Below are 18,916 nucleotides of genomic sequence, written 5' to 3'. Positions count from 1 at the left end.
ATTCAGACTGAAATTGCCTGTTTGCTTTTTGTGTTTGGAGAAATACAGCGTGCATAGTCCCAACAGAGGCATCTTGCGGCAAGAGCTGAATTTTGCCTTTGTGTCTCAGACGCTGGAAGTCACGCTGGCCCGGGGAGTAATATAAAAAGAATAAAAAGCCACAACCTGCCAGAAGGAATTCACAATAAAGGGAGAGACTTTTTTTCCTTGTGACTAAAACACCTGTCACGGCTGCTAGGACTCTGCTAATTACACGATAACTTTATTATATCCTGCTTGGAAGAACAAACAATACTTGAAGTTCCAAAAATGAGGAGCCTTTAGACTAGATTAATGCAGGTGAAATGACTGCACGGAGCTGGCGTTTGCCCTGTCCTCCCAGAAGCTCCAGAGAGTAAAATGGCTTGAAGACTCCCTTTGTTGCTAGTGCTACATAACGAAGTAATTGTGCAATTAGAAGTAGATTACTGATGGGAGAGATGCATTTTCTTTGTGACGTAGGTAGAAGACTGGCCTCTCTGAATAGGTTTGAAGCCTCAGTGCAGCATCTCTGCTTGGTTTTAGTAGAGCTTCTGGTAGCCCCCAGTAGCATCCAGACGGGAGAAAAGTAGCATCTCTAGTTGAGTGTGGTTTTTCTTCCCACGTGAGCATATAAAGGAGGTCCTCATGGAAGGTTGCGGTGCAATCCCCACCTTGCCCAACTCTTCAGGATCCCATGTTTAAGCAGCGTGGATTAAAGGGGTTCACCTCATGATGTAGGTGTTTGCACCATGGGCTGGCAGGTCAGGCCCTGGGAGGGGCGAGAATAGAAGTGGGGAATAATGTATTAAGGCCTGATGTCCCCTGAGGTTTCCAGCCTTGGCAGCTGACAGCAAAGACTGAAGTTAGAAGGTCTAAAAATAAAATAAAGCATAAAGCTAGAAGCAGGGTATAGCTGAATATTGTGAGACAGCTCCGTGTGGGAAGCAGGCCGTGGCTCTCAGGTACGGATGTTCTTTGCTTCGTCACTTTTTTACCTGTGGGAACAAACCTGCCCTTGGTTAGGGCAAGATTGGAGCAGTGATGCTCTTGGGTGCAAGCACTTGGGTGTGAGGCGTTGGGGCTGGGGCAGGAGCCTGAAGGAGCTGGAACGTGGTCTCTGGTTGTCTGTCTGCAGAGGGATGTCGGTGTGGCTGCATTCAGGTACACTGGTGTTTTGGAGACCTGCTCCGTGGAAGGAGACAAGGATGTGTGAGTGAGCGCTGTGGGGCTTGGGGGAGGCACGTGGACTAGCCCAGGAGGGCAGCACTTGGCTGGGATGCTGGTGGGTGCTGGGGAGCTTGGGTCTCTTGTGTAGATTGACCAAGGAGACGGGTGCTGAGGGCTCCATGCTCATGGAGCAGCAATTTCAGTACTTTGCATGAGGACCACCTTGAGCTTTCCACCCGGTCCCTCTAAGACTGGTGGGGATCAATAACAGACCCCGTTACCAGGGGGAGTTAAGAAGCATTTGAGAAGGTGGCAGATGAATCAGAGGAGGCAAGGAGGAGGGAATCTGCTTGTTTTGTCACAGCTCAGCCTAAAGCTTGTGGGGCTGTCTTCTCCATATCTTGCTGGGGGCTCTTGTCTCTACCATCTTCGGGTGCCTGTGGCCTCCAAGGGGTGCCACCATGGCACAGGGCTCCTCCCATGGGAAACTTCCTCTGTGCTCTTGCTCCAGTGAGAACAATTAATCAACAACGGAGAGTCTGTGGAGGGATGGGAGACTGCCTGTTACTCCTGTCTTGGGGGTCATTTTGCCTCATTTCCTTGCCTGTCTGATGGTGCTGTGCGCTTTTGAGGGTCAGGAGGGTAAGGGAATGTTGTCATTCGTGATGGTGGGATGGGAGGTGGCATGAGCTGAGCAGGATCTGCTCCAGTACAACCTGGGTCCCTGCAGACACCAACCTGACCAAAGGGCTCTCTGTGTGTGCCTGGGTGAAACTGGAGGAGGGGAAGCAAGATGGGCGATGCATCTTGGGCAAAAGAGATGGTGTGAATATGGGTTTGGGGTGACAGATCTTCTTTGGGCATGATATTTCTCCAGTCTAAGCTTGGTTATGTATTCTGCCAAGCTTGTGATGCCAGGCACCACAGCGACTGGTCTATGTCATGACAGCCCCAGGAGACGGCTTTGTGCAGGACTCACCTCTGCTGTGGTGCCACCTTGTAGCTACCTGAACCCCTGCAGGATAGTCAGCCTGGTACCCCAAAATCAAGAAAGAAAACTTGGAGGTGTCTTCCCTGCCCTGTGAGCTGCCTGGGGATGGGCCAACTGCCAGGGGTGGTAGGACAGACATCCTGTCCAGGAGCTGGTGGTGATCCACTGCCGACCCACAGTGATCCGTACCTGCAGGGTCAGCAGGGCTCGTGGATCCTCTTTCTCCTGTGTGCCTGACAGATATGGTGGTGTTTGCAGGTCCCGTGGCAGTGATCAGCGGAGAAGAGGATTCAGCCAGTCCCCTCCACCACATCAACCACGGCATCACGACTCCCTCATCCCTGGACGCTGGCCCGGACACGGTGGTGATTGGTATGACCCGCATTCCCGTCATCGAGAACCCCCAGTACTTCCGACAAGGTCACAACTGCCACAAGCCAGACACGTGTGAGTGCCCGATTCGGCCGGAGCCCCCTGCGAGGACCAGGGGATGGGTTGGGGAGATGGGGGGAAGGAGGGCGAGGAGGAAGAGGTTAAGAGGATGAGGAAGAAGAGAAGGATGTTTTTGAGGATAGTGGGTCTTGGTATGGTCCAGAAACCAAAGTCAATCTCAGGTCTCAGAAATCACAACATACATGTAGGTGCTTCCAGAGAAGACTTTCCACCCTCACCTTCACCTCCCTTCACCCTCCCTCCGCCACCCACCAGTCACCTTCCCCCTCCTTGCCTGAAAGTGCCATTTGAAGCTGGGCTCTGCCTCATTGGCTCCAAGCATGAGGTCCAAGGTGTGAAGAAGAGCTGCCTGGGAGCACGGGGATGGCCGTGACCCCTGCCTGGCTGGGGAAAGGACCTGCCTCCCCTTCCTCCTCCAGCAGTTTCCCAGCCAGGGGGCTGCCTCCTTGGGTCTCCAACGGGCCAGGGAGAAGCTCAGGACACATGGCCATAGATGGGGCAGATGTGTGGAGAAAAAGAACAGGAGGCTTAGAAGCTGGATGTCTTGTTTTCATGGGCTTCTGTAAAGCTTTTGTATCTTCCCCGTATAAATCTGGGTTGAGAACTGGGCTCGTTAGAATAGCAGGTGGTGATCAAGTGGTCCTCTCCGTTTTGCGTTCCTAAATTCTGAGCATAAAAGAAAAGCGCTGGGGAAAAGGATGCTTTTCTGGGAGTCCCACACTGCTTCCCATGCGAGCGGTGAGATGCAGCCCTCCCCGACACATGGCTCGCAGCCGACAGATGAGTTCTCCCGGGGCTCTTAGCAGCTCTGAGATGCAAGCCGAGCAATGCAGGAGGTTTGGATAACGATTCTCTCCTGCTATTGCTCATCCTTTTGGTGTGTCTTGGTTCCAGGCAGAACTGGAACAACAAAAAGCTTCCAAAAAAAAAAAAGGGGGGGCGGGGACGGACAGACCCAACTTGTGCTATCTTTGTGGCCCAGCCAGAAGTAGGGAGTGCTGCATTGAAGTCGCCTCTGCTCTCCCCTTGGCTGCTGCTGACTCACGAGCGCAGGAGACGTAACTCAGCCCCTGGAAGGAGGGATGAGGCTGATATCCTAACCTGTGGAAACTCATTCAGTGTGAAGCGCTGGGCAAGGAGTGTGCTGCTCCTTGGCCAACTCTCCTGCCATCACGGGATTTTTTGGGGAAGGGGAGCCGCAGCCGCTGCTCCCGTGGAGGTGTCCCTGGGGCAGCCCCTCTGGGGTGCTGCGTGCCAGTGCCCGAGCCGTTATCACCGTGCTTCGTTTGCCGGAGCGATGGGGTGTACCCAACGAACGTGCTCGGCTTCCCTCTGCTTTTCATTTTAATGTGCTAAATTTGGTCTGTTTGTAGAGAGGGGGAGGAAGAAGGCGGTGATTAGGCAGGAGCGGAGAAGCTGAATGTAGAGTGGTTTTTCTGTGCCGTTAATTACATATTTTACATTTCTTATAGCACCTCATCTCAAAATGATTTACAAACTCTGATGGGTTGGGAGCGGGGGGCGGCGGGGGAGGGGCTCCCCCGCTTTATTTTTTTTCCTTCCCCTCCTGTGTTCTCTCGAATCTCTTTAATCTCTATGCCGACCATTGCAAGAGGCGGGTGTTGTTGCAGCTGTGCAGCAGCAGAGCTTAAACCTCAGAGGACTGAGTTTTGCTCCGAGCGTTTGCCCCGTGGGGCTCGTGGGAGCTGGGTAGGTTGCAGGGGAAGGCGCTCGCAGCAGGATTTGGCCTCAGAGTTTCACAGGGCTATTTGATTAGGATCTGAAAGAGTTCCTGCAGTTGCTGGTGGGGGGTGGGGGGGGCTCATCTGGAGGTGCTTCTCCCGTAGATGGTGCCATGGGGGTGAAATGCAGCACTGGTGACAACTGCCACACTTGGAAATCCACAGCAAATTGCCACCTCCGAGCTCCAGGTATCGCAGGGCTGGGAGGCGGTGGGGCTGGAATCCAGCTCCCCCCCAAAAGCATTCTCTTTGGGTGCTGACAAGAGGGCAAATCACAGCTGGATGCTGGCAGGCTGAAAACCCTTATATTTTTTTGATTTGCTTGTCATTCACGGGGCAAAAGCCAGCCTTCAGGACCTCAGGCAGGGTTGGATTTGGTGTATGTGTGTCTTGTATTTTAGTCCCCAGGACTTTACTTGGGCAAAACTTCTGACTTCACTGGTGGCTTTGCTTGAGGCTGGAAAGTTTCATAATTCACCTTTTAAATTAACCATGCTTTGGGGAGCTTTCGCTGTAAGGGGTTTGTTTGATCTGATGTGCTCTGCTCAACTTAAACCTGAGCTGGAGAATATTTGTTGCTCCCGTTCTCCCCATGGTTTTCATGCCGGAGGGTTTTTCTTCCCCCCTCCCCACACCCCTTGCAGAGGTTGGACACAAACACTCCTTCATTTGCTGTCCCTTGTAGAGAGGAGAACTCCTCTGGGCTGGGGAGTGCCTTGATGCCCAGCTGAGTCTGTACTGACGTGAGCTGTCACCTCCCTCCTGCCACCCCACCGGCCTCCCACAGAAGTGCTGCCCAGCTGTGAGCAGAGGTGCTCCGTGGCACCCAGCATCTCTTCTTTGCACTGAGCTGTTGCTAGAGCAACATCTTCAGCGAGCAATTTCTCTCTCCATCATGAAGCTTTTCTCCTTCCTTCCTCCTGCAAGCATCCCTGTGCTCTTGGATGTTGTCTGCGTTGAGGACATGCCGATACCCATTACCGCGCTGCAATGAGGAGAGCAAACTCTATATGCTTAATGCAGTATTAATAGTACATTGATGCGATATAGATTTCTGTCACCCTCTATACTAGCAAACATCGCTTATCACGCAGGGATGACGGATGTTTATTCCCAGCCACTTAGCTCTGCATAATGGAATTGCAGCTGAAATATGGAGAGCGGCTCCCTGCCTGTGGAGCTGCAGACCCTCTCGCACCCGCTGTGTGATGCTGGCCCATGGGCTCTTCTTGGTAGTGTGTCCTCAAGGAGATAGAGGTGTGTTCCTCACTGGGGATGTGCTGTTCTCCCATCGATGGGATGAAGGGCGCAGGAGCCAGCTCTCACCTCTGACTTTCTGGGATTTGTGCGGTTCTCTTACCCCTTTCTGTTACTGCCTAATTTAGAGGAGCAGGAGAGATGAGCTTGGCTCAGGGACCTCCTTCCCTTCCTGGCTGAGGGCTTCTCACAGAGACGTGGAAGAAACTGCACCATCCTGTTTTCTTGTGGTGAAGCATTGAGTTTGAGACGATGCTCCCCATATCTTTATGCTGTAACTCCACGGCACGCTGGGCAGCACTAGGGTTTGCAACCAGTTCTCATTTCAGCCGTCCTCAGCCCTACCGGGAGGATTAAACAAAGAGCTTGGCAATGGGGAGGCCAACCACAAATCAGTTTCAGAAGAATAAGCTAAAATAGTCTTTTTCTCATGATCTTTTGCATATGGAAGAGAAACCAAGTGGCATATCTGCCTGGCAGATGTCAGCAGGAGGAGCGACAGGTTGTGATGAGTTTGCACCTCTCTATATTTGGAAATAAACACATGAGGGGAGAAGAACAGGACTTGTTGTGGCAAGCACTGTGGACAGAATATGTGATGAGGAGTATGACGTAGGACAACATGGCTCCATCCTATGGTCAGGGGGTTTGGTAATGCAAAACATGATCCAGCCTACCCTCATTTGTGTCCAGGAAACGGCTATCCGTCCTTCTGGGCAGGAAAAGTCAGCTCGTTATAATGGATAGCTCCTCATCAGTGGAAAAAAAAAAAGGAGCATCAGCTTGAAAAAAGTTCAGGAGGCTGTTGGTAGGACATCATTTTCATACTTATGTTGCTTGGCAGTAACAGCAACTTTTAACCGTAGCTTCATCTACTGATCTTCAGGGTTTGAATTTGCAAAATGGGTAATTATGAGTAGCTGGAGATTTTTGTGGTGAAAGACTGGTAATGTTTCAGAAAAAATATTTTGGAAGGTTGATTTACTTTAATAGTAGTAATTAATTATTAGCACAATGCATCAGATGCAGATAAGTTCTTGGATCTGATCTCTCAAACTTTATACTCAAACGCCACAGCACAGTTTTGCAGTTATTCTATTCTCTCCTCTCCTATTTCTTGTCCAACCAAAGAGGTCTTCTCGAGAACAACACAAATCAGAGAAAAAAAAATCCAAACCTTAATGGTGAAAATGAATCTGGGGCGGGGGGGGGAGGGGGCAGATCCTTTGCAGATCCCCATCTGCCTCTCAGCAGTGGACGCTCGGATCCAACCAGCGCTGTGAAGCTAGACTTTTGGGGCAAGTGGTTTGATTTTTGGTGGAGGTTGTTGCCAGACATGACCGGAGCTGCCTGTGTTTTCCTCTTCCAGGACTGGCGCAGTCTGGGGACTGGGATGCATTCTCCACACGGGTGGAGCAGCCGTCCTTCCATAGAGTCCTAATGAGGGTTTTTTTTCCAACCTCATTTATTACAGGCTGCCCTGACATAATTACATATTCGAAGTTAGTAATTACACGTATTCATGCTAATTAAGTAATTAGATATAATTACACTAACTGTAAATACATGGTAATCGGCTAAAAAGAAGTACTTCAGAAAAAAACAAGGCAAATCACACAATAAAAGCGCCATCAGCACTCTTTCACTCAGTACCCTGTCTTTATCTTGTATTTCAGTGCGGTTTAAAAGGAACATTGTGGTCATTTCAAAAATCATATTTTTTTTTAACAAATTGATTTCCTTACCTCTGCTTCTAGTTGGTCTTGAAAACAAAAATGGGAAGGATATTTACCCTTACCACTGTAAATTCCTTTTGTTTGCCTGGCGTGTTTTGTCCATCCTGGGCATGGGAAGCTAAAAAATATGCAGTGTTTCTATTTTTGGTCAGTTCATGTTCCCATTTTTGCCAAAAAACAACAACAACATAAAAGTAAAGCCATAAATGCTCGCAGTTTCATTTGGCTAAAAAAGAAAACTGAACCTGTTGGTAGTGGGAAAAAAGAAACTGTTCTTCACACACACACACACACACACACATAAGAGGATTTGTCAAATATTATTTTCGTGCAATATAAATGTGGAGCCCAGTGTGAAGTGACAGCAGCACTCTGCTGTCCAGTGCCCAGCCTGGAGCCAGGCTGTACATGTCTCAGTCTCTCCCACAGGTCTCTGCTGTTACTTTGGTTTCTCCAAACTTTTCTTTTTCTCTTCTCTCCTCTAACATGAAAGCCCCAGGCTCTTCTCCAGCAGGACCCAACACCCATTACTTCTCTGAAGGAGGTACTTGTGGCTCGAGACTCTTCTGCACTGGGGCTCCTCACTGTCTTACGGTCTTGTCCTTTTCAGTCAACCCATATGAGATACTTTTAGGGGATTTAATGAGGACCTATGAGTAGCTATATACTCATTTATGTGTGTTTTGCTACTCTGTTCTGTGTCTCCTCATTTGTCCTAGCAAAGCCTGGGTTTGTGGCTTGGGGCTGTGGAAAAGCCCTGAACTCAACACTCAGCTGCTAGCAGGTGGAAGGCATGGAGCGTGTCTGCAATGACCTTCTGCCTCCAAATTTCCCTTCCTTCTGGTTTGCGGTTGACTCTCATAGGAACTGCTCTGAGCTCCAAGTGCTGACGTGACCGTCCTGCTAGAGATTCAGATGTTGAAGAAACCCCACAGGCTCTGGCTGGCTGCTTCCAGAGCAGATGTTGCAAGTATCTGAAGAAAAGTGTGAGCAATCAAAATTACTGCTTCTGTCCCTTGCCGGAGCAGAACTGAACTAACCTTGTGTCCAGCACCACCTTCTCATCCCCTCGCCTGGGCTGCAACATCTGACTAACAGGAGAGATCCCATGGCCAGTGGGACTTGATCCAACCCGCTCAGCTCTTCCCAGCCCTCTCAGATGGTGTTTCTTACCTGTGGCTATTTTATGCTCTGTGTCATTTCATCCAGCTCTGAAAGAGCAAATGGAAAAAACATCCACATTTTCCAAAACGCAGAAGTCCAACCTGTGTTCGCAGAGGTGGAGTGCCCATCCTACCTGCACTTGTACTGTGAGTTGCAACCTCGTGCTCAGCAAGTCAACCTTCAGACCTTCCTGCCATGACGCTGCTAGGGAAATGAGGGCTTTTTAGGCTGTTTTGCAAACGCTGGCAAAATCCATTGCCTATACCTTGCCCCTCAGCCAGCTCTGCAGGTGCTGTCTGCATGGTTGTATCAAGAGAAGGAAAAGCAGCATGGGAGGATGGGACACGTGGTCCTGCCTGGCCCCTGCCTGCTCTGGAAGGAGCTGCTGCAACAGCAGCACAGCCATGCCTTGCTCCGGGTGCGACGTGCGCCCGGCTTCGTTTGCGCACAAGGTGATCACCTCCCGCCGCTGCTTGGGCTTCAGATCCTCTCTCTGTTACTTTAACGTGTGTTTACTGAAGATATTTGTAGCAACACCCGAGACCAAAGGAGGCTGAGCAGGCTCCAGCCCCGGTGTGGGGCAGCGATGCTGGCAGCACAGCTGTGGTGGGTGACGGTGTGTCGGGTAGGGACCTTCCTGGTGACGGGGATCCATTAGGAAGAGAAACCCTTAAATCAAGCAAAACGTGGCTTTGGGCTGCTAATGTTGACCTGCCTCCAGAGAGGCTGCCCTGGTGATGGAAATACTCCTGCATACAGGCATCGAGGAATGGACAGGGACATATTTTCTCTTCCAAAACTATGCCTGCTCCTCCAGCCTGGAACTATCTCCTCTGGACTGTTTAATCCCAGTGTCTGTGGGGCCAGCAAGCAGGGTTGGCTCACCTGGGGTGGTTTTGGAAAGGGAACCCCATGGTGTGTGAACTGTCAAGCACTTAAGAAGGCAGGCGAGAGGAGGTCCTGAGCTGGTTTCCTCCTGGATTTGGAGTTGCTCTAGCACACCAAGCTGCTTGCCTGGCAGCCATCGCTGCATCAAATGGGTCGGACCAGACTGCCCAAGACATGAACCATCTCATGGAGGATGTGTACGTGCACTCTATCTTGCATCCAGCCCCCTGCTCATCTCCTAGAGGGGATCACACACCCTCTCACTGCTCCTGCAGCATCCCCTTACCCCCACGCACACACCACCATCCCTGTGTACGTGGGCACGTGTTCCCCAGCCGCTCTCCCACACACCGTGGGATGGGTACAGTATAAACCACTTGCTGAATCAGCTCTTCTTCATTCCTCATGGCTCAGCTTCCTGCATGGGGACACCTACGCACCGATCACCTCCGCCTCACAACTGATGCTGCTGAAGCACACGTGGATTTCTGCTGAGCGCCCTCGCAGCTCTGCCTTTCCTCAGCAAAGCCAGGGACGCCACGATGCTCCTGAGCAGACAGTTCTTCTCCCAGGGATTGCCCGAAGAGAACAAAGACGGTTGAATCTCCAATTTCTAGTGGGTGTTCAGAGCTTGGCAGCACTGGCGTGCTTTTCACCCGTGGTCTGGCATGAGTCAGGACTCATTGTAGCAGGGTGAGAGAAGAGGAGTGGGATGAAATGGGGATAAAGCAGGTTTTCATTCCCTACGCTACTGGCTGCATGCCCAGGTATCGGTGCTTCTCCCTCTCCAGTTGAGCTTGTAGTGCTCTTGACCCCATGGTGCTCTTAAACCTAAAGGAGGTGTCCGTGCCAGAAAAAGGAGGACTCTGTTCATCAGCACACGCTCCTCATGCCCGGGGCTCCGTCCCTGCACGACAAGAGGCAGCGACACAGTGCGTGACCTGAAGCTATTGCAAACTTCGGGCAGCGCTGGTGTCAGGGGTAACGAAGGAGGTTCATGAGTATTCTCCTCATGGCTCATTGATGGTGTGAATTTTGCTGTGGGTCGCTTTAAAAATAGCTGCTGTGAGTATGTGCGTGTGGGTAGAGTTGTGGTACTGATTTCTTTTGGCCATCAGTTCAACATTTGTCTTGCTTTTTAATTAGTTTACTGCGGTTTATAATGCTTGGCTCTTGGGAAAGTGTCTGGAGGCTGGGACACCTCTGGCTGCCAGGGACCAGGGAGATGTGCCCGTGGTACTTGGCTGTGGGGTACCCCTAAAGACGCGGGGAGCTCCCAGAGTTCGCAAGGGCATTGTGTTGTGACTTTTTTAATCTCACCGGGCCGGTTTTCAGACGTAAAATCTCTCTCTCAGAAGTGCATGGGGGCTCATCATGGTCAGACAGGAGCTGTCTCTCTGGTTAGAAGATTGCAGGCTCTCATTGTTTGTTTGCTGGCTGGTTAAATTACTATTCCTAATTAAATATAGCTGCTATTGTTTAGGAGTTGGAGCAGTTTTGCACGACCGCACACACAGCAGGAACATTATTAGCAGTGCTGCCCTGTGGGACAAGAAGTACAGCCCAGGATCTAGCAGAGAAGCTGTACGTTAGTAGAAGTTAAAAAAAACCCACAGCCCCAACCTTCCTTGAGTGCTGCTTTTGGGGTAGACAGCCCAAAATACCCCATTCAGTCCTGAAAGCTGGGGAAAGACCCACATAAAAAGATATTCTGCCTAAAGACCTTCCCATATCAAAGGGGACTTTCGTGTCCCTGCCTAGTGTGGTGGCTGGCTCTGGGGAGATGGTGTACGCAGGCAGTGATGGCTCGTGCCTCTCGGCAGCATGGGCAGGCGGAGCAGCACTGCTTTCTGCTTCATGTATGATATAACAAAACCACAGAAATTGTCATTCTTAGTTGCTGAACGTTTCCAGTCCACCGCAGGATCCTTCTGGCTGTCTTGCTCTCGTTGGTTGTGGTTGCGGGGACAGTGGGGTTGATGGGATGGAGGATGACGCTGCTGCTAATGGAAGCACCGCTTTTGCTGGTGCGCTCCTGAAACCCTGACCTGAAAGCAGCTGGCTTGCACTGCAGTTAAGCATAAAGCACTAACCTTGTTGAACTCGGCGTGATTTACTGAAGTGAACAGACCCGGCTGAGAACTCAGTAAACCCATTTCCACGTGTAGCTGATGTCAGATTTGTATGCAAGTGTCTCGAGGTGAAAAGTACATTGAATTCACAGCATGTAAGGATTGCTCTCGATGCCCGGGCTTGTCTCCCGTTAAGGCAGGCTTTACTGCATAATCCATTTTTAGATTCCTGCACGCTCATTCCTAAACAGACTGCAAGTTACCTAATGCTGAACCCTGCTTCAATCTGTTTTTCAGGTCCCTTCTCCCTGCCCCTACCTGCACAGATCTATTTAAGAGACAGGAACAAACAGACTCAGTGAAAACATGAAAATTTCTGTGTGTACATCAATGATCGGGCTGTCCTGCCATCTGCAGCTAAGCCTGGTCGATACGGGATGCGGTACTCAAACTAAGCGATGACTTACAGCTTCATGTAGACTCAGCTTTTCCTGACATTAGTTCCAAGTTCCCATTTGTTGCTGATGTCGCAGCAATACCTGAGGTTCTCTGTCACAGTTTTGAGTCTGCAGAAATGTCTCGCCTTCCTTTCAGCCCTACTAACCTATTTTTCCTCGGTGAATTGGAGCACTGAGTCTACCTGCCTATTTTTATATATATATAAAATATATATGTTTGATCTATTTGGAATGTACTGTTTTATAGTGTTTGGACACCTGTTTTTATCTTGGTAATACATTTTAACAGGTTTTACATCATCCTTTCTTGTTCCACCACCATACCTCGTTTTTTTTTTTTTCCCCCCTTTGCGAGGAAAATGGGATCTATTTATATTGTTTTTCCCCACAAGTGTCTCTTAAATTCAGGACAAGCAGTTTCTCTGGCTCCCATAAGTGTGACTAGGAGACAAGGCAGCTAAGTCTCCTAAGTATATATGGCAAATTTGCAATTAGAAGAAAAGACTGGAGCAAAATGACTTCAGCTCTTGTCTCCCTTCCCCCAGCCCTTCCCAGCCCTCCACCTCCCTCTTGCAGGATTAAGCGAAGTTAATCCTCAGATGAGCAAGATCTTTGGGAAAGCAAAGAAGCAAAGTAAAACCCAGGGAGGAGAAAGAAAAATCCTTCACACTCACCACTAATAAGGAAATTACGGGCGTCCTACATTATGAATTGGATGAATTTTTAATGGTTAGAAATGCAGCTGATTTAGAATGCATCCATCCCGGACTGCAGGGCCTGTCGCCAGCTAATAAATAAATGACAGGCCCTTTGTATTAAAAGTATCAGTCATTTTACATCTCTGCACTGTAATTGATGAGGAGCGTTGAGCAAGGGGAGATGATGGCCATTAGGTGTATACCAAAGCAAAGGACCTCATGCTTCAAGCCATACCTGAGGTCCTGATATATCGGTGAGTTGCAGCCCAGTCTTCAAGTCTTTTCTCAGATAGGCCATAACTTCTGCTCTACCCCACCGCTCACAATCCAAAACCAAAAAGAAATAAGGAATTTGGCAAAGGGCTCCATGATTTTGAAAGGTTGTTTAGGGCCCTGTTTCTTGCGTCTTATGCTCTAGGACAAGTTAGTTACCCTCGGACAGCAGGTGAAGCTCCATCTGAGGTGGCTGCCCAAAGCTTCCTTCCTACACGTGGAAGGAGATAGGATGCTTCGGGTCTGCTCTGCGGTAAACACGTTGTTCAGGATGGGGGATATTGTGCCGTCCGTTCTCTTGGTGGTCCTGGCTATTGGCGCAGGCAGGGTGAGGCTAGCTCAGAGTCAGAGATCAGCATGAATTCATACGAATCCCACCACAAACGTTCACACTGTATGGGCTGTGTTAAAAATAAATTCTGGGCAAATTCCAGAGATGGAGTGGGGTCGGACTGTCCTGTTCTCATGCCAGATCCCAGCAGAGCCCAAATGTCAGGGGAGCCTCACTGAGAGCACAGCAGGCAGCTGAGTATTTGAGGGCTGGGGTATATTTTATCCTCTTCTTAACGAGGGGTGGTAACCTGGCATCTTGCACCTCCACTATTTCCTGGAAAGAGGCATTTCTCCTTCCAGCCCATCAAGGGGCTGCCAAGCATCTTCGTCTCCATTTTATGGATGAGGACAGGCAGCTGGAAAGGCGTCAATTTGCTCAAGGTCACACCAGGTTTCTGACAGCTCGCAGTCTGGCCCACGCTCAGCCCGCTGGACCATGTTGCTTGTTTATGAGTTGCCACCTGAAGTCCTTTCACAGCCAGTCTTTTGGATTCAGGAGTTTAGATGGACAAACAAGTTCTGAGAGCTTTCAGCTGTATATTATGATCCCACAAAAGGGTAATTCTGAGCTTTTCCTGCTCCTTTCCAGATAGGGTAGATCGAATTCTCCCTTGCCACCTTCATGGGAACCATGCTACAGTCTAACACGTTTCTGCTTTGCTCTCTTGACTAATTCTGAAGATCCCTTTCCTTGCCAACCTCCTAGGAGCTCTGCCCACCTCATTCCACCTAGGCATTGCCTCCTGGCCCTCTTGGTTGGAGTTGGAGGTGGTTGGAGCCCGAGTGCCGGGCTCGGAGGAAGAGCAGTTATTTTTTCACCTTGGCTTTAGTTCCTGGCTGAAGGAGTTGAGCGGGGAGCCTGGGATATGAGCCTCTCTGCCCAAGGAAAGCACCGCTCTCCAAGATGCAGACTTTCATCTTGACCTGGAGGAGGGGAGTGCTTATTGCCTTATTTATTACATTTCCCCATAGCAGGGTAAATACTATATCCATGATAGATCTGGATCTTATGAATAATATAGAGAATTGAACTAAGTAATTGCAGTGCTTTTTTAATATAAGAGATCCGCAGCGTCAAGTAGTATTAATGGTCTGTCTTGACGTGGTCTCTGCAGAGGGCAATCGCAAGCCCCAGTTCCGTGAGAATTTGAGAAATTGGGGGAGAAATCCTAATGTGCCGTTCATCCCTTCTGGTCCCTTTGGGACACTCCAGAAAGAGTATCCTGTCTGCTGATTTTTCTCTCAGCTTTCCCTAGACCCTCCAAGGACGGGAAGGCTAAGTGAGTTTTGGGAAAACAAATCCCTTTTGTAGGCAGGCTGGGCCGGGCTGTCAGAGGAGGCAACTTTGGGAGGAAATGTAATACAAAGATGCTAGCAGCTCCCTGTGGTCACTAACAGTTCTCTGGACATTTCTGGAAGAGTAAAATGATTAGTTACAGTGAAATAGCGAAATTCAGGCAGAGGTAATGATATTCTATGTCTCTGCCGATGTGAGTCTTGTCTCTTCTCTGTCGCTTTAATTTGAAGCTCTGCTTTCCGCTTGCTCTCTGAAACCCTTGTGCAGCCTTGCTGTTAAACAGGTGGCTACATTATTGTGAGAAATTCTCTATAAACTCCACTCTTTAATGCCTTAGAATCTTCGGGGATGAATTTAAGATATTAGTAAGTATTAAGATTTAACACCTAATAGTTCTTTGCAGCGGCTTCGCTGCGGGTGAAGGGATGACGGCATAGCAATTGCGTGATGCGCTGCAGGTCATTTTGTGCCTTGCGTCCCCGGTTGCAGAGAGCTGGTAGCCCGCTTGGCTGGTCCTTCTTGCTCCCTGCTGTAGGTGTGCCGGGTACCGGTGTTCCAGCTGCGGAGCTGGGCGGCCTCTTTAAATTAATGGAGCTGTCTGAGAAGGTTGTGAATGCCTTTCCAATTTAATTCCCCCCCAACAGCATCTCGAGCCTCGAATCAGGCTGTTAACCTTTTTCATTCCTCTCTTTCTAGCCGCGTTCCTCTTTAAGGTTACTTTTTTTCCTTCTTCCACCGTCAACCTTTTAACAGGAATGAGGGCAGGGGAGACCTGTGGACTCGGTGGCCCATGTTCTCACATTGTCAGTCCTGGAGGAGCAGGTCTTGCTGACCTCTGTGGGCTGTGTTGAGAGGGGAGCGTGGGCTCAGGTGTTTCGTTGCTACAGGAATGGTAGCTCATTAACACTCTGTGCCCTGCAGATAACTTTTATTGATCATCAGCTGCTTAATCAAAAACTCTATCACAGTTTGCTTCGATTATTCTTTTCCATCTCTTCATCTCTGGAGAACCAGTTTAGCTAAAGTTAATGTACTCATTATGCAGTTGGGAAACCGCTGCCATGGACTGCTATGGAAATCGTAGGTTTTAAGAAGGTCTGTGTCCTCCTTCCTGCGGGTAGCAGGAGGAACATATTGGCTGCACATTCCTCTGCTTGATGGGGTGAAACAAGCGCTGGGGCAGTTGTGCTAAGCTGGGTTTTGCCCTGCCTGGGGTGGCAGTAGTCACCTCCCAGCTCACACAGAGCCCACGCTCCACATCTGGATCCTCACAGTCCCAGTACAGCGATGAACAGCACAGCACTACTACACCTAGTGCTAACCCACCCTCCTCTTTCCAGAGACACGTGGTGGTCTCCACATCACCATAAATACCTGCCAACATGTGCACCTGGACCACTGGAGACCTCCCTCCCCTCTTTTAGGGGGATGTTTGAGTTGAAGCAGCTTTATGGATTTGTCTCTGCTGGTGATCGCTCGGCAGTTGGGTGATAAAGGCTTTCCTATGGGAGACCAACCACTCAGGAGAGGGTATGAGAGAGCTGGGGTGGGGTTGTGACCTGTGTAGGGGTATGCGGAGGAGGAGAACATGGACAGGAGATGTTTGAGAGATGTGAGCTGGGGGAAGGAGACAGGAGGAGAGCTGAGTGCCAAATCGTGATGGCAAAAGTCCGCACAGCTGGACCACACGTTTGGGTTTTATTTTCTGATGATCTGTGTGCAATGTATATATAGACACAGAAGTGGTGACTTACAGCAAAAGTAGGACGTTAAGTCCCCTATCTAAACAGATCTCAGCACTCCTGAAATCAGCACCTTGAGTGTGTTGCCGTTGGGTATTTTGCTGACACAGTGAGGGCCACGGCTGGAAACCTGCTCTGCGAGTAGTGGCTTTGCTCTTTTGGAAACCGTCAGAGCTTTGGGGATGGGGAAGCGAGGATGCTGTGCAGGAAGTGGCAAAGATATTTCCCAGCACTTGCGGTGTGTTTAATGGCCATCTCTGAGAAGTTGCAGGCCCGTGTGAATGGGGATAGAGGAAGGGCTTGGGAGGGAAGCCCTGAGACAGAAGTGCTGCTTGTTCCTGCCACTCCAAACTTATCTCACACTCTGGTTTTGCTTGACGTCCTGATGCGATTCATTTTCCTTCTGTCTTTTAATGTTTGCTGCATAGAAACCATTCTCCTTTATCCTATATGCTATCAGGGCTACATATTCCATGCTGGTTACGGTGTTGCAATGACCTAATTTGATTGCGGAGGGTCGTGTCCTGTATAATGTTGTCTCATTTTCTCGGTAGTCGATACAAACTTGATTTTATTTTCTTTGAAAAGAAAGGAAGTGGGGCAGGAGCCCAGCATCCATGGCCAAGCTTATACCTACAGCTCTTACCTTCTTGCCTGGCTGTGAGGCTGTGATGGCACACATAGTTCAGCCTGAATGGGACCTGTAGGCTCTTTTTATTTATTTATTTATTTATTTATTTTCCTGCCAGTATCTAAGGGGAGAAAGGATGGAAGCTACAGCAGAGAAAGGCCCTCATTTGTAGCTGCTGGCACCTCTGATTTGCCTAAAGGAGTCACTATTCCAGCAGGCTGGATGCCCTCTTGATGGAGCTTATCTCCGGAGGGGAGGGTTAGCTGTGTCTCCCTGTGGGACCTTGGGTGAGTGTTTAGCGTTCTCCTCTTGCCTCCAATTAGATGCTCCGTCTTCTGTAGCCCTGGGTTTCACCTGCTTCAAAGACCCTTAACCTGCCTTACTCCTCTGTTCTTTATGAGTAGCTCAGAGGGGAAAAGGAGGGTCTGGTCTCAATTTGTGTGGCTTGTTTGCATGTGAAATAAGCCTGTCCTTTCAGCAGTGGTGGCAGCAGCTCCTGGTCCCGCTGGTCTCCTTCAAGGCGGCTTCGACAGCTCCACGGCTTGTGACTTGGTGAGCAGTGGCAGGGCTTGCTCAGGGACTGGAAGTGTCACGGTGTTTTTGCAGAGCTGGTTCAGAGGAGGGTGTTTTTTTCAGCAGCTCATAAAGGAGGTGGCAGCCCAGTGTTTGGGCTGTGGGAAAAAGAACCTGCTTTTGCAAGCTGGAGATTGCAGCAGGCACTTAGCTCTGGCTCTCAGACCATCTCTGCCAGCTGGGAGTGCTGGTGTGGCAAATTATTCAGCCGATGCTTTCATTGCTGTTTTCCTTGTGGGTCCTGGACTTTCTTCCTTTGTTCTCAGGGTATTCCTCATTCTCAGCCCTGCCTCCTCCTGTCCCATTGGGCGTTCGCTGGGCGTTTGATTAAAAACGGATTATTTGTGGTGACAGAGCGGGAGTCGGCGAGTCATTGGCAGGCAAACTGGACCGTGATTTTGCAGCTTTAGCTGCAGGTGGGAGTTGAATAAATGAGTCAACAGATCTGTGTTCCTGGTGTGGCATCAAGCAGGCTCCCTTGGCTTGGGTGAAGGATTTAGCAGCGGCAGAAAGAAGCCAGGCAGCGGAGTGGTGGTGATCTGTGTGGCCGGGCAAGGACCAAGGGGACGGTATCGTGAGCCTCGAGGGCAGGAGGAAAGGGAGCGGGTTGGACATTGGCCACTTGTCTGATCCTCCTTGGCAGTGTGCTGGGGCGAGTGTCTGCCACAGTTGAGCCAATGTCCCTGATTTGTTCTCTGTTTCGAAATATTTAATCAGAGAACCAAATATGAAGTCTCTTTAAGAAGAGACTGGCACACAGCAGCTGGCTGAGTGTCGCAATCAATGTATCCGCTGTGGAACGCTTCCTGCAGAAATATTACATCCTCTCTCATTTACTTGATGATCTTTAGGGTGAATCAATCAAAAGATGCCGCACACAAATAGTTCAGCCTGTGATCCTGTGGGTGTCCATTAGAGAGGCATTTGCTCCGTGTTAATGGACCTGTTGATTAACAAACAAACCATTGCTTTTTAAATAGAAAGCTGTTACTTGATGGCAATTGTTAGCATTTGCTTTTCTGCTGCCCCACCTCCCCTATGCACAGCTCTCACTCTGTGCCAATGCAGGTGACCGCTGCAACAAAACCCGGGTCTGCACTGCTGGAGAGAAAAGCATTCACATCTCACCCAAGCAGTTATCAAAGGTGGACCTTCTCCTAGAGGCTGGAAAGGAGAGGGAGAGAGACACTTCTTTGTACTCAGCGTGTGATTTTACCACTGTGTGTCTTGTTCTGTTAATCGTGTTTTCTGCACTCATCTGCCTTGGCATGTAACGCCCTGTTGGACTCCAGCAGTGTCTGAGGAAGATCTTCCCCTGACATCCTCAAGAGGTCGAGGCTCAGCAGCTCCTTGAGGAGTCTGTCTTGGGTTTCACACCAGGCTGAGTGCATGGGAGTTTTTACTGGGGTCTGTAAAGCCT

General features: G+C 49.8%; 1 protein-coding gene across 4 annotated transcripts in view; it reads left to right on the top strand.

Moving 5' to 3' along the window:
- The window catches only part of NTRK3 (neurotrophic tyrosine kinase, receptor, type 3), a 233,273-nt gene that overhangs the window by 119,423 nt on the left and 94,934 nt on the right, over positions 1-18,916 (top strand). For 3 of the 4 annotated variants that reach the window (XM_009887217.1, XM_009887210.1, XM_009887203.1), the window contains one exon: positions 2,438-2,626. In XM_009887217.1, coding sequence (XP_009885519.1) covers positions 2,438-2,626 — 189 coding nt within the window. Of the gene's footprint in view, positions 1-2,437; positions 2,627-8,748; positions 8,759-10,222; positions 10,260-11,976; positions 12,009-13,027; positions 13,093-18,916 lie in introns of all 4 variants that reach the window. The other variant, XM_009887225.1, reaches the window with a different exon arrangement.

This window comes from Charadrius vociferus, unplaced genomic scaffold (genome assembly GCF_000708025.1).
Source record: "Charadrius vociferus isolate BGI_N301 unplaced genomic scaffold, ASM70802v2 scaffold190, whole genome shotgun sequence".
Taxonomy (NCBI): domain Eukaryota; kingdom Metazoa; phylum Chordata; class Aves; order Charadriiformes; family Charadriidae; genus Charadrius; species Charadrius vociferus.
This window is presented reverse-complemented; position numbering and strand designations above follow the sequence as displayed.